Here is a 14,925-nt window from a genome sequence, read left to right as displayed (position 1 = left end):
TTTCTATTATCAGTTCCCAATGTTCATCGTTGTCATCATTTGTCTAAAGCTTGGTATACACTTCATAAAACTTTATGTGACAAGAAAATTGATGTGCCCATATATGGACATGATGATGTCATATCACTACCATATTTGGGCACATCACACTTTTTTTGTCTAACTAGTTTGAATAATAGATGATATTTCTTCATACGCGGTAGTTTATTCATGGTAGTTATCATTTTCATGTCAGCTTTATAAATTTCATAATTATTTATTAACCATTATTTTCTATGCCATATTTAAAACAAAAGCATGACAAGGGGATTGGAAAACACACATAATTAATCAATTCTGTTCTGTGGATATATTGCAGCATGCCATACGTTATTATAGTCTGAACATTTAAAGCTTAAATTTCTCTGAGAGAAATATTATCTCTACACAGCTTACAGTCAGCAGAATATTAAAATATGACATGTTTTATAGAGGATTTTTGTTTTTCAAAAGATTTTTCGAATGAATTTTGTTTGATTACCAAAACATAGTATGGTAGTGAGAGTTTAGTTTAAATGTATTTATTCCTCAGAATTTAAACACTTTTTTTTAGCACAAACTATAAACAATTATTCTTTATTTTTCAGACACCATGGCATGACGTGAGAAAAACAAAATTCCATCTTGATGTTCTGCAGTTATTTTTCAAGATACTAGGATTAGTTTTCATCATTTATATGTTTTCATCATTGCTATGTTTTGTCAAACTACAGAGGGCGCTAAACAAGAATGCTTATTTACAAATCATTGTAAAGGTTTGCCTGGTTGAAGGTTGCTAAAAAACAAGATGTTTAAAAGATTACACGAAGGGAAAAACATGAAAAAATACAAAAATGGAGAAAAAAACAGATATGAAGTTACACGAAATAAAAACAGATAAACCACACAAAGGAAGGAAGAGATGAACTTACACGAAAGAAAATGACCCTGATGTTTGCGGTGCTTTAATTGCAATATTCTGTTAGTGAGCGTTTTTGTAAATACAGAGATTTTCAAGCTGCATCACATTTAGTGTAATAGCGCCCTCTGGGAAGGAAATGCAAGTTTTAAAAGAGCGGCTTCAACAACTATAGCATTCAACAGTGGCTTGTTTTGGAGTATTCTTTACATTGATTGCGTCCATTATGATATACAGTTTAAACCTCTGATCTCTGTTACTATTGGAGTACCATAAGCATTGTGAGAAATTAAAATTATGGAGATAAATGATGGAGATAAATACAAAGTGAATTACATAATATGTATATTGCAACTATAAATACTTTTCGTCAGTACAAGAAGTACGGTTCGTTCAGAGATAGTTTCAAAAGTCCGTAAATTTCAAACATTTCAGACACTTGCCGATATGTGCCTTGTTGAAGAAGAGATTTTTACTAATAGCTAAATAAATACTTTTTAAAGTTTTAAATACGGTGTTACTTCAATGTTTTTTATAAGGCATGCTGCGGATGGCATAAAAAGTAAAAAGTATTGATAAGAATAATGATGTCAATCCACCCACAAGCATTGTAAAACCCATCACTGTTTAGAATACAAGAGACTATAATACTAGTAAATTTTAGTCACAAAATACTATGTTTTAAGCTCTGTCTACACTATCAAATTTTATATGACAAAAAAAATGTGATGTGCACATATATGGACATTATGATGTCATATCACTATCATATTTGGGTATATTACTACCACATTTGGGCACATCACACTTTTTTTGTTAAACTAGTTTGATAGTGTAGACAGGGCTTTATAGTGTGAAAAATATATAATGCATCATATCACATTAATGCTTCAAAAGGAAGCGGGAACAAAGTGTAGAGCAGTTGTTTTCTGTATTGCCTGAAAAAAATTAGCAAAATAATTAACTTTAGTGGGAAAGGTAAGGTAACCAAAGAAATGTAATATCATCTTGAACAGAGTTATATAGAAAAGAGGAAAAGATTTATATTGTTATAAGATGCTACAGTATTTAAATAATTTTATTTTCGCTAACCGGGCCAAAAAAATATCACTCCTATGTGTCTTCACTTGAAATATGCACTAGATTTTAAATACTTAATAATATACATTATACTAGTTAGAAAAAGTGGGGAAAAACCAAAGAGTTATAGATTGGCTAGAGGGAACCATAAATATGCCGCTGTAAATCATTAGTAGTAGTGCGTGACTGCTTAGGAGGCACGACTGGCGTATTGAATGGTCGCCGCCATCTTGTTGCTTCCCTCACCATAAATATTCACTTTTTGAACCATGATGATAACATTGGAGTCCACCCTCTAGCCAATCTATATAAAAACTCTTTGGAGATTTAAACACTTCCCACACCTATTTATTTTATTCTTGTTTAATTTGTAAAAATAGTTTGTGAATAGTTGTTAAGTAGTTTCCTGTAATTAACTGAAACCACCAATTAAAATATTTTTTTTAATGTATTTTTTTTTTTACTTTTGGAAAGATAATATTTTCTTCCACAGTGTTGTATATAATAGATATTTACCAATATTTTGTGATGTATATTTTTTTTTTGGCTTGCTGTGCGAAAATGTTTGAATTGTACAGTCAGTACAATTATAGCAGTTTTGTAATTTTGAGTTTGAAGATGAATTATCTTCTGAGAAAGAACAAATAATGTAATGGTAATCATAGTTCAGTTGAACAAAAAGACAAAACTCATTTCACCTTTATGTAACCAATACAATTTAAAAAAACTTACCGTGATTACATTATAAAAACGTTTTTCCACCTCAGATCCACCTTAGTTCCACCTTAGTACTAAGTTACATATTACAACCCTCCTTTCAGTGGTGCAGTGGCTATGAGTGCTTACTGGCTAAACCCAGGGGTGCCAGAGATTATGGGGGTCCCTTAGCGGGGCCCAGAAGAAGAAAAAGCATTCAAAATGCCTGAGGTTCTCAGTGTTTGGAGCTATGTAGTGTCCCTAAACCAAAAGCTTCAGGCCTCTGCGTTTATGAGCACTTCAGGCAACCTAATACACACATTTTAAGGAAACACTTTTTTAGGTCCCTAAGGTGGCCCTTAAAAAGAGGTTCTCTTCTGTACCAACGTCTTATTTCTCTTCACAACCGTTCAACCGTAACATTTCAAGCTCTTTCTCAGAAAATGGTCCATTTATATTAAGTTTGTTCTCTTTTGTTACTATTTGTTTTATTTAATAATGTATTTTATTATGTGAATATTCTACACTAATATAATAGTTGTAATTAACATATTGATCTGTTGTTGTATTTTATATATTGTACATTTATAATGTGTATAATTGTATATTCTGCTGTATTGTCAAACCTTGTATATTTTAACTTACATTAACCAATCATAGGCCCTTGTATAGCTTTTGTTACAGGCGATTCTTGGAACTGTATCTAAATTTGTCCCGTGCGATAGGCAAATTGTTTGATACACCATCTCATGTGTTACACATGTGACGCCTGGATCATATTATACCCTAACCTAAATCTACCTAACCTTCCATAGAGATACAGTGTGGTACACATGAGATGCTGTATTAAGGATTTGCCTATGATACTTGCCAAATATTGTCATATGTGGAGATACAGCACCTAGAATCGGGTGTTTGTGCAAACAATTATTTTTTTTGGATACACAGTAAAAATTATTTTAAAATATTTAAACAGTTTTCCAGAACCATAAAATATTCATTCCACACACATTGTGATTCTAAATGTATGTTTATCCATTCCAAACTGATTCCTAAATGTTTTGTTAATTAAAAAAGTCTAATAAAAAATTAGTATTACCTGAGCAGTTGTTTTAAAAAAAAACATTGTTTTTGGGAAAAAGGTCTGAGACCACATGATTGACCATTGTGTATGCATGTATTTATTCTATTTATTTTGCTATTTATCTTCCAAAATTAAAATTAATAAAAACATTTGGTTGCACAATAATTTTTACTAATGGACTATAATAGTAATACTTTTTAATCCAATATATATTTTTGTCCATTCTCGAGGGATGTATATATAGTGTTTGTAAATCCTGTATCCTTTTAATATTCCACGAAAGCACACAATTATATAATGTTTGTATTAATTTAACTGTTTTGTATTGGAGTTAATTTAACTGTTTTATATTGGAGTTATAAATCTTTAGCTGTAACCGCAATGAACTTTTTTGTTAAGACTTTACCGACTAAATAGTAGGCAGTGGCGAATCCATGATTTTGAAATAGTGGATGCCCAGGGCCTAAAAATGATAAAATGAAGGGCTGAGCTTAATTTGATGTCCTATCATTACAACTTGTGAGGTTTTGAATAATGGGAACTTAGAACTGTGGGAACATCCTGGGAGTAACTATATCTGGCGGGAAGACTTATACCGAGCTGCACAATAAGTTTCCCCACCCCCAGTCCTACTTGTCCGGTAGACTCCCCACCACTTGCCAAAAATCCAATCGTTGAAACTCGCCATACACACAAGGACACTTCGCTTTTTATGATTCTGAAATCATACCACAACTTGCAAAACTCACAGCGCCAAGAAATTGTGTGTGTGGACAGGATTCAATAAGATTGCCATTCCCGGGCTCTCGGTAAAATGTTACTAAAATAAGGCCAGTGCGAATGCAAGAATCTGTAATTCAAATATAATATACCAAGTTCACTGTATATTATTAATATTTTATGTAATTAGAAATGGTTGAATTATCTATAACTTTCTCTGTATTTTTCAATATGTTTTGCAAAAAAAGTTTACTTCTTAAATTGTAAATATTTTAAAACAAACATGATAAAACCATGAAGGAACTTATTTATTGTAAATAATTCCCCGTGATACAACATATGAATCTGAATCTGAAAGTTTTTAACCTTGATGAAAAACTTAATGAATTGTTTCTATAAAACCTTGATGTTGTATCTGACCTGGTTTGAAAAATAAAAATAAGAAAAAACTGAATTTTGTATGGTGTATTATTGCTGTAGTTTATTCATTTATTATCCAGAAAAAATAATACAAAAAGCATATATTACATAGAACAACAGCAAGCAGAGAAAAAGCGCAGAACACTATCCTGGCGGATTGTCAAAAAGCAAAAAATATCGCTATAAAAGACTCTCCTGATAGTGCTGGTGGCAAAATAACATTAACAAGGATAAACATTTAACAACCCGGTAACATAGAATTTATATAAAACAGAATAAAAATTGCAATCATTATAAATAAACATGTCTGTTATATATACCGGAATCTCATCCCACATCCGTGGAAATGAAATAAAAACAGAATAAAAAAAAGCATTAGTACAAGACTTCTCATGTCTGAAAACAAGTTTCTCACTTCTACGTTCAACAGGTTTAGGTAGCAAAGCATCATCAATTAGGAAATCTGTACAGAGGCACTTCACTTATTTAGGGAAGGAAGAGTGAAGTTGTACTGTATTGGACTCTTTCCTGGTTTATTTTAATTGATGTGCAATGTGCAGATAATTAAGTTGGTTTACATGTAAATAAACTGTAACACTACTTTCTGTTGCTGTTTTGATGAGACATATACTGCATGTTAATTAACTTACAAGAAAGGTCTTCAACCAATGCATCATACCAACCCTTATCTACAGTTCGGAAACATGGACCATTACTAAGCATTTTGAAAAAAGACTGAGAGTAACAGAAAGGGCAATGGAAAGCGTACTAATAGGTGTCACAAAGAAAGATAAAGTGTCAAAAACAAATCTCAGATTTAAATCAGGAGTTCAGGACATAATAAGCAGCATAAAATCAAAGAAATGGAGGTGAGCAGGAAAATCTGGCCAGAAGATATGACAACAGACTGACAAATTGGACTCCAAGAACCTACAAAAGAGGCAGAGGGAGACAGAATATGAGATGGAGGGATGAACTAACAACACATGGTGGCATTGCATGGCAAAGAGTAGCTAGTAGAGACAGAAGTGAATGGTCAATTGGTGAAGAGGCCTTTCCAGTGGAAAGAAGAATTAACTTACACTATTTAGATTTTCCCGGTGTGCTGACTGCAGTGGGTCTGTAGAAGGCCTAATCTGAATGTCCTTAGTTTGAAATTAAGCTTGAGGGTGATAATAAATACCTTTACCTCTAAAGTTTGTTTACATGTAAACAAACTGTACCAACGCTACTTTATTTTGTATAATTTACATGTTGGTACAGTTTGTTTACATAAAATTACAGCAGCAATACTCTTTACGATAGTTTGTTTACCTAAACAAACACTTTTTTGTTGGTAGTTACTTTACATAATATTTACATGTAATTTACATAAAACTACACAATCCCGCTGTATGTTGTTTTTATGGTTTGTTTGTATTTTGATTTTTAACAAAGAAATAAGCCTCATATAAATAACTACCACTTAAAATGTTTAATATGTCAGTTCACTTTATTGTGAATTCAATAATCGGCACAGAACAACCTTAATATACTAAATTACTACTTGAATTTCCTTAATAATTAACGTAAATTTAATATGAATTTATAAATGTAATTAAAATGTTATAAAAACTAAGAAACCAGTAAAATTGCCATAACAACCATTAAACCACAAAATGCACAAATTAAAAGTAAATTGCATTGTTTTGAAATAAAACACAAACAAATTAAATATGCATTTTGATTAAATTAATTAAAATTGTTTTTAAAATTATTAATGGAAATAAAATTAAGAAACAAATATAAAATGTACAAAATAACGTTGAAAAACACAACCGAATATAATCCCAATACTTTTTATAATCCCGCTCCTTAATTTAGGCTAAATTCGGACACAAAAATTTGGTCAATTTCATTGTTAATGTAATCCAATTGTAATCCAAGCCCTAATTGTTCTCAAATATCATTTTAGGCCCCATAGGACTATATTTGGTCACATACCAATTTAACATAAATTGCATTGTTTAAAAATGAATGAAATTTTTGGAACGTTTGAAACATAAAAACAGTTCAAAGTACACTTATAATGAAAGGTATTTTTGTAAAATAATATAATATTAACAAAACAAAACAGTATAGATGACAACATTTCTTTTTAAGTAACAGCTTGATTAAATGGAGTACCTGGAACGATTCACTCAGTCTCTATTAATAATTAGCTTCTTATTAAAAAAAAGACACTTGCACAACTATGGAATTCTTGGCAAATATACAGACACATTTAGATTTGCACCAAGTCTGTAGTTATAGTCCACCAGTCACTGCTTAGATATTTGTCTGGATATATAGAATTGTGGCGCTCAAGTATTATAAGTATGAAATGCCTTATGTGCCAAAATATTTATCTTTTTACTAATTTTGGTCTTACAAATTACAATAGTGCAATAGACATTATCAAACTTTATGTGACAAAAAAATGTGATGTGCCCATATATGGAAATGATGGCATCATATCACTACCATATTTGGGCATATCACTACCATATTTGGGCACATAACACATTTTTTGTCAAACTAGAAAACACATTATGAGAATATATTAAGCTCTGTCTAGTTTGACAAAATAGTGTGATGTGCCCAAATATGGTAGTGATATGCTTAAATATGGTAGTGATATGACATCATCATGTCCATGGGCACATCACATTTTTTGGTACATAAAGTTTGATAGTGTAGACAGAGCTTTATTAGTTTGGGTATCTGTTGTACATGAGTGAACAAATGCAATGATAAATAGTTCAAGGTTTCTAAGCAGAGCCAAACAACTATAGCTTTAATTAATTTCCTATAGAGGTAAGGCACTAGAATATAATGAAGTCGGAGCAGACTGAACGCAAATGAGAATGACGCATTTGAAATAAGCACTTATTCATTTAACTACTAGTAACCATATAAATCATTCTGGTACAAAAAGGAAACAAAAATGCTGGAAAGCATCATTATTTTTTAACAAAGTAGATAACCAATGTCATCAATATTCTATCAAAACCTTGTATCTCTACTAAAAATAATCTATTTTGTGCCTAGTTTATCAGGATAAGACCGTATTTGAAAATTGGTAATGAATAAAAAAAATTCCCAGATTCTAATAAATATAACAAATAATAATAAATAAATGAATACAATTTTGTTTTTAAACAAGTATTTAGAATTATTTTTTTCTAATAAAATATAAAAAGATAATAAATAAATCACTACAATTTTGTTTTGAAACAAGTATTTAGAATTATTTTTTCATTAATGGTTTTTTTTTTTCCATTCAAAACCTTTACTTGTATGAGCCACAAAAATATACACTTTCCGACAAAAACAAATTCTTCTTTCTCATTGGCTATTTCTTAAAATTTCGCCATTTTTTTCACAGTGACCCTAAACATATTGGCTACAAAAAGTCAATTTCAGAAAAAAAAACAGAGATACAAGGTTTTGAATATTGACGATATAATGCACTTATTCACGGATAGTGACGATATATTTACTTATTTCTGTTTAAATTGGCAATTTTAATTTACATTCAATTTCATATGCTACAATAAGTGTAGTATTCGTACAAAAATGACACTGTCCATTGTTTTACAATCGGAAATCAATTATATACACAAAAAATAAAAACAGATTGATGGCGTTACAAATCAATGGTATTAAGCATCACATGACCTATCCAGGTGTCAGGTCATTTGCATAACTATACAGCTTGCTAAGGCTTCAATAATTGACTAAAATTTTGTTTTAGAGTTGATTTGGGTTGCAAGGCCTTTATCAACACAACAGTGGTGGATTCTGTGGCCGTATTCACCATATTCACACTTCTATTTCCCTTAAATATTAAGTATTGTACTTAACTAAATAAATATTAAGTATTGTACTTAACTAAATAAATATTAGTATTTCCCTTAAATTGTATTCACTTAGATAGGAGATTTTTAAAAAAAAGTGTGAATGGTGAATACGGCCACAGGATTTTAATTTCATATGTATGTTGTATATTGTAATACATTTGACACAAATTATAGTTTGTGAGGTGAATTGAAAATTGTTTTTTAGGCTGTTGTGTATTATAAATTAATTTTTACATTATATGTAATAGAATAACTTATACATAAATAATACATAAATCAACCTATTAACAGTTATGAAAGAAAATTACTGTACTGTTTATACAAATATGTTTTATGAAAGTATTTTTTAGTAAATAAGTTATAAGCACCCTAAACATATTTCAAAATAGAAGCCCATAATTATATTACGAATTAATAAAATAAAAACCAAAAAGTGTTTATAACATATTCAAAAAGTAAATATAATGACAACACATTCTAATAACATTAAGGTAAGCTTATGTCAATACGGAACTCAGCTCAACAGAAAGGAAGAGCGCTTATACTGACTTTTCAAGCAACTGAACAGATCTGAAAGGAACCAGTGTGCAAGCGCTTATGTTGACAGTGTAATAGATTGTAACTAGTCGTGGTTACCTTTACGGAATACGTAGAATAGAAACCAGTATGTGCGAGTTTTGTGCTATGTTCAATGATGCATACAATTGTAAAACACCAGCAGTAGGCCTAGGTAGTAGCCGTGCAGATTCAGTCCTACTTTGTTGTGTTTTACCTTGTGCTTAATGTCTGTCTACACTATCAAACTAGTTTGACAAAAAATGTATGATTTTTGTGTGATATGCCATCATCATGTCTATATATGGGCACATCACATTTGTTGTCACATAAAGTGTAGACAGAGACGTTTGTAGAACATGCAGTCAATTTGTAGATTAGGAACAGCTGCTAAATCAGTAGTCGAGGAATAGCATCATTTCTTCCAATTCCTCGTTCTCGTCCGACGGTAATGGCTCCATCCGCAACGCATCATCAACCGCCGTCATCGGCCCGACATCGTTTGCTGATGGATGTACCAATTCGACCCGCCTTGCTCTGGAAAAAAAAGTCATGTATGTACAGTATTAAAAGCATATTAAAAGAAAGACAGAGACAGGTGGAATGTTGTGATAGGTGTCTGGGAAGCCAGAGGATGGTGCTAATGAATAATTTATGCATGAGCTTTAACAAAGTGGGTGGAGCTTAGTGTGAAATTCCGTCATTTTCCCATTTATGGAGAATGACTAGAAATAAACTAAACTATACAGTTCAAATTACACTTAAACATGGAAATTTCAAAACTCGAAATAATATTTAAACTTCTTATTTAATTGTTTAATGAAATAACATTTTTATTGGGTTAAAATGGCGGTGTTAAAAGCGGCGTTTGAATGCGAGGCCCCTAGCTACGAAAGCTAGGCCATGCTGTATCACAAGAGACAAGCAATTCAGAAATTCAGAAGGGTCCTGCGCCACGAGACAGGGGGAAGGAATCGGAGAGAGATACTGCCGGTCGTCGTCTTCGCGCTAGAAGGGTGAGTAACTAATAAAACTGCTATGTCGACTTTATATGATTTTACACTCTAGCGAACACAGGATATTCGTCGTCCTCCCTTAACTGTCGTGTTTCGTAAAGTCTCTATTAAGCAATAGTAGTGGCGGCTCCAGGATTTCTTTTTTGTTGTTGTTTTAGTTCATTTCCAAAAACACAATCAATTGGCCATCAGCTGTGGCAACAATACAAAAAAGAGTTCTCAAAATTTATCAATGTTCGAATAACAAAAATTATGAAGGAGGTTGATAATTAATTATTTCAAACATACTGTAATAGCATAAGAAAATATAATTATTAATAAGTGCGAGGTTATTTAAACAACCTTAAAAAGAAAAAGCATATGTAACTTTAAATGTTTTTAGATGAGTTAATAAAAAATATTTGTCTATAAAACAAGTGTGAAATTATTGAAAAAACCTTAAACGAAAAAAAAAAAAGGATTTCTGCCATTCTCCCCCACCCTTCCTCTTGTATCCACCTACGAGCATCTTATTCTTACTAGTATTTAGTAGTAGTACTGGAAGATTTGACCAAAAACCATCAGGCACAATGGCAAGCCACTCAACCACTATGTCACTCTTCCTACCTTACTAATTCCGGTGTGGCGTTGTTGTTTTCGCAAGCATTGACATTTTTCCCTGGCCTGTAGTTGCAACCAATCAGCTGCTTAGCCCATGAGAAGTGATTATAGGGTGGTTTGAGTCCGCCTAGCTCTGTAGGTAATATCTCCTTATGAACCATGTAGTGAAGGGTTGATAAGTTGTTACCGTGAACATATATCTAAATAAAAAGAAGTAATTCTTGGGTGGTAATACTTAGGCTCGAATCTAACCCCTAGCCATCAGTGCAAGCTCGGTGGTCTAGAAGTACATATGAAAGCCAGGCTAGTGATCTGGAGATCGTGAGTCCCACCCAAGAATTACTTTACTTATTTTTTGGCAAGTAATCTCAATGTACTTAATATGAAGACCAAATTACGTCAGAGTAGGGCAAAACATCTGACCAATTACTCAACACCCTGATGCAAAGCTACTCCACAGTAGTTACAAACAATTACAATCCTGTAGACAACAAGCTTTAGATTCTTTTGTAAAAAAACAAATATCACAGACTAATTGAAGACATGAAGTGCACCACTTGCAGGAAGTAAATGATTATGCTAAATAGTTGTAGTAGGCCCTACCTTCTTTTTGATTCCGTCTTTCAAAAACGGTTTACAAAGCTTGATAGCCGTCTCCACAAACCAACGCTGATTTATAATGTGTAACGCACCAAGACGACAAGGAAAACAATCCTAAACAACGAGAAAATAAAATATTGTTTAACGGGATTGCATGGCACGTTACTCCAGAACAAAACATCACAACATTTTGAAATTTACTTTATGTCTAACTTCACAATGATATAGTTATATAATCTATATTTTATTCATTTCATTCTTTCCACGAATTTCCTCCTTACGTACGATTTTACAGAATATTATATTCAATACAGTTTTTATTATTTTATTTTAAATGTCTACAACCTGCCTACAGTAATTTACATAGTGGTAGTGATAACCGTAAGTGAAAAAACAAAAATATAGAATCTATGTTATTTCTTATGATCATTTTACACAGAACGCGAAGTGGATGGGCAGTTTAGAGGAAACCTGCTCAGGATAGATACAGATACTACAGTTGTAAAAGCTACGCGGTTTTTCGCTTATCATTACCGCTAGTCTGTGTAAATTGACCTTAAAATATGGTGAACGGCAAATATAGACTTTAGTGTATAGTAAACAGTGTACATGAATTAAACATACATACATACATTTGTACAGTATTGTTATTTTTTACAGTTAGCTACTGTATATTGAGTGTTCATGTAGGCCCAACATTTTCATTAATTCGACAGGTTTATACCTGTATGAATATGTTACTAATATAGTAGCCAAAACAAAAGCAAACAAATTCAAAACATGGATTAAAAAATCTAAAACTAAAAAAAATTGACAGCACATTACAACCATGCAAAACAAATACTCACTTATATCACAGTAGGAAACCTGGCACATAACATCACATGACATAAATATTATAATTAGGTTTGAAATCATAAAATAAATGTACTTTGAAAGCACCTGGTAAAAATACATAATACACTGAAAATTGAAAAAAAGGAAACATAAAAATGTGTCAAGAAAATGATTTTATCTATTCATGCAATTAAATGTGCAGTGTGTGAAATTGTAAAGTGCATGAAAGAGGAATAAGAACTACCTCTATTAAGGGGACACATTAGGGAGCCATAAGGTGTCCCCATAGTAGGGGGTGTGTCCCCTTAATAAGGGGTTTAAGTGTGCCCTTAAAAAAGGGGTGTAGTGTCCAATGAATGGACATGGAAAAAAGTGCACTCGTCAATTGTATGACACTATACAACCCCTGGGAGAGGTGCGTCATTTGTCTGATACCATGAAGCACCTCTGTGTCAAAAAAGTGACTTACCTTTAGGTGACCACGACACACCTAATTTTGAAGAACAATGACACATTAATGTGACCATGTTGTTCATGATATTGTGGGTTGTAAATGACACATCCATGACGCACCTCTCTTGGGGGTCATATAGTGGATCATACAATTAACAAGTGCATTAGGGGTGTCCCATGAATACAGGTGTCCCGAAGGACTGTAAGGAAGCACTTGGAAAATAAACAGCTCTTCTTTATCATGAGGTTCACCATATTATATTTTTGAAAAATAAAATATGGTGAACCTCATGATTAATTGGGAAGGGAAACAATAAAATGTTAAATGATAAAAACGATCACCATAAATGAGTGGAGGTAGAAGTTAGAAAATACCTGAAACATTTCAATCGTTAGTTTGAGCAACGACGGCGTGACCTTTGAAGCAAGTTTGAAGTGAACTCCGCTAAAATCCAAAATAACCACAAGTCCATTTACTTGTACATTTTCATCTTCATGCAAAAACTCTAAGCTAAGCAAAAACGCTTTTAAAATGTCCTTATATCCGTACAACCAATATTCCCAATTCACAGCGTTTATCAAAAACACTCGTCTACCGAATGCGTCTAGATCATTGAGCACGCCCGGAAAGCCGTCTAGCAAAGCTTGTTGAATAAGGGGATTCTCCGCAGAAAGCGATTCTGAAGATACTTTGTACTTTTGACGGAAGGCATAATAGTTGCAAAGAATTTGGAATGCACGGTCACGGTTGAATTTGCTAGCTCGTAAAAATCTTAGGATAAATTGATCATCGTTCTGCCGGAAGTTAATGTCTGACCGGGTATAGTACAGTTTGCGTACGCTGTCTATTGCAGCACCGGTTGTGTTTACGTCTTCGTTTAACTGCGATTTAGCTTTTTTTGCGGTTTCAGGAGTTAGTTCACATCTTGGATCTATCCCAAGCATTGTGAAGCCTCCTTGTCATTTACAACTCGTGATTCAACCTGAAAAGAAATTCAGAATATCAATAATAATTAGTTTTTTTCTGCTATTTTACCACTATATACTAACAAGTAGGTCATTTTCTTATATAAATTTTTTTACCGAGGATGGTTTAAACAAATTGCATAGCATAAAACCTATCCTATTTTTTGAACACACAGACTCATGGGGTATTTAGAGCAGTTTTGATCATATGTTTTTTTCAAAACAAGCATAGTCCCAGAAAAGCTAGGAATGGATTATAAAACTGTTGATGCGTATCAAAACAATACATAACATAACACACACCCATCTCACACCTTTCCAATATCGCTTGTCATCATCTCACCCTATCTGCCTCTCACTTACTTATCGTCTTATTTAAAAGATAGGGCTGTCTATATTATAATAAAATGTCTTTTTATAACATAAGCGTATACTCACTTTTAAATTGAAAAGCATTCATATAATATGACAAAAATCGGAAATTGTGTTCTTATAGTTTACACCTGTACGTACCACCGGACAAAAACACCGCACAACATCCTCAATCATCCTACTGTGCTGCTATTCAAAAGAGAGGCACTCAAGCGTAAACAATTGATTAATCCTACTACAGAGGGCGGCAAACAGATATTTCATTCTATCACAATCAGGTTCAGAGGCTTAATTCACAAGCCAGTTTTGACCAGTAAAAATAACAAACTCAGCTCTCCGGATCAGAATCCATCCAATAATAAAAGATAAAAGTACCACTACAGATGACGGAAACAGATATTTTATTCTATCAGAATCCATCCAATAATAAAAGTTCCACCACGGCATGATATGCAGTAATTTTATTCTCGTAAAGTTTTTTGGAACAAGCCTACCGATATTCTAGTAGAAAGTCACTTGTCAATCAAATGTTAGCTTTCATATTTTCTTGTCAATTTATGTCATAAACGTTTTGGCGTGAAGGTCGGAAACGTTCTATCAAATTTCAATTTTCAAATACTGTAAGTGGCAACATTAACTACTACCAGTACTACTACTAGCTTTATTTTATTGTATCTTTTGAAATAAAAAACATGCCAATGAAAATAT

General features: G+C 32.5%; 2 protein-coding genes across 3 annotated transcripts in view; one reads left to right on the top strand and one right to left on the bottom strand.

Annotated features, from left to right (window-relative positions):
* Nucleotides 1-1,221, top strand: part of LOC140039602 (sodium/potassium-transporting ATPase subunit beta-1-interacting protein 3-like) — a 35,633-nt gene extending 34,412 nt beyond the window's left edge. For both annotated transcript variants that reach the window (XM_072085319.1, XM_072085257.1), the window contains one exon: nt 627-1,221. In XM_072085319.1, coding sequence (XP_071941420.1) covers nt 627-645 — 19 coding nt within the window. In that variant the 3' untranslated portion in view covers nt 646-1,221. The remainder of the gene's footprint in view (nt 1-626) is intronic.
* Nucleotides 1,222-8,960: 7,739 nt separating this feature from the next.
* LOC140039505 (clavesin-2-like) lies at nt 8,961-14,359 on the bottom strand. The gene is made up of 5 exons (XM_072085149.1): nt 14,284-14,359; nt 13,255-13,862; nt 11,593-11,703; nt 10,996-11,189; nt 8,961-9,910 (listed from the first exon to the last, which is right to left on the bottom strand). The coding sequence occupies exons 2-5, from the start codon at nt 13,822-13,824 to the stop codon at nt 9,769-9,771; spliced, it is 1,017 nt and encodes a 338-aa protein (XP_071941250.1). The 5' UTR covers nt 13,825-13,862; nt 14,284-14,359; the 3' UTR covers nt 8,961-9,768.
* Nucleotides 14,360-14,925: the final 566 nt, after the last annotated feature.

The sequence above is a fragment of the Antedon mediterranea genome, chromosome 1, assembly GCF_964355755.1.
Source record: "Antedon mediterranea chromosome 1, ecAntMedi1.1, whole genome shotgun sequence".
NCBI classification, from domain to species: domain Eukaryota; kingdom Metazoa; phylum Echinodermata; class Crinoidea; order Comatulida; family Antedonidae; genus Antedon; species Antedon mediterranea.
Note: the sequence above shows the minus strand (reverse complement) of the source record. Positions and strands in the feature narration are given on the sequence as shown.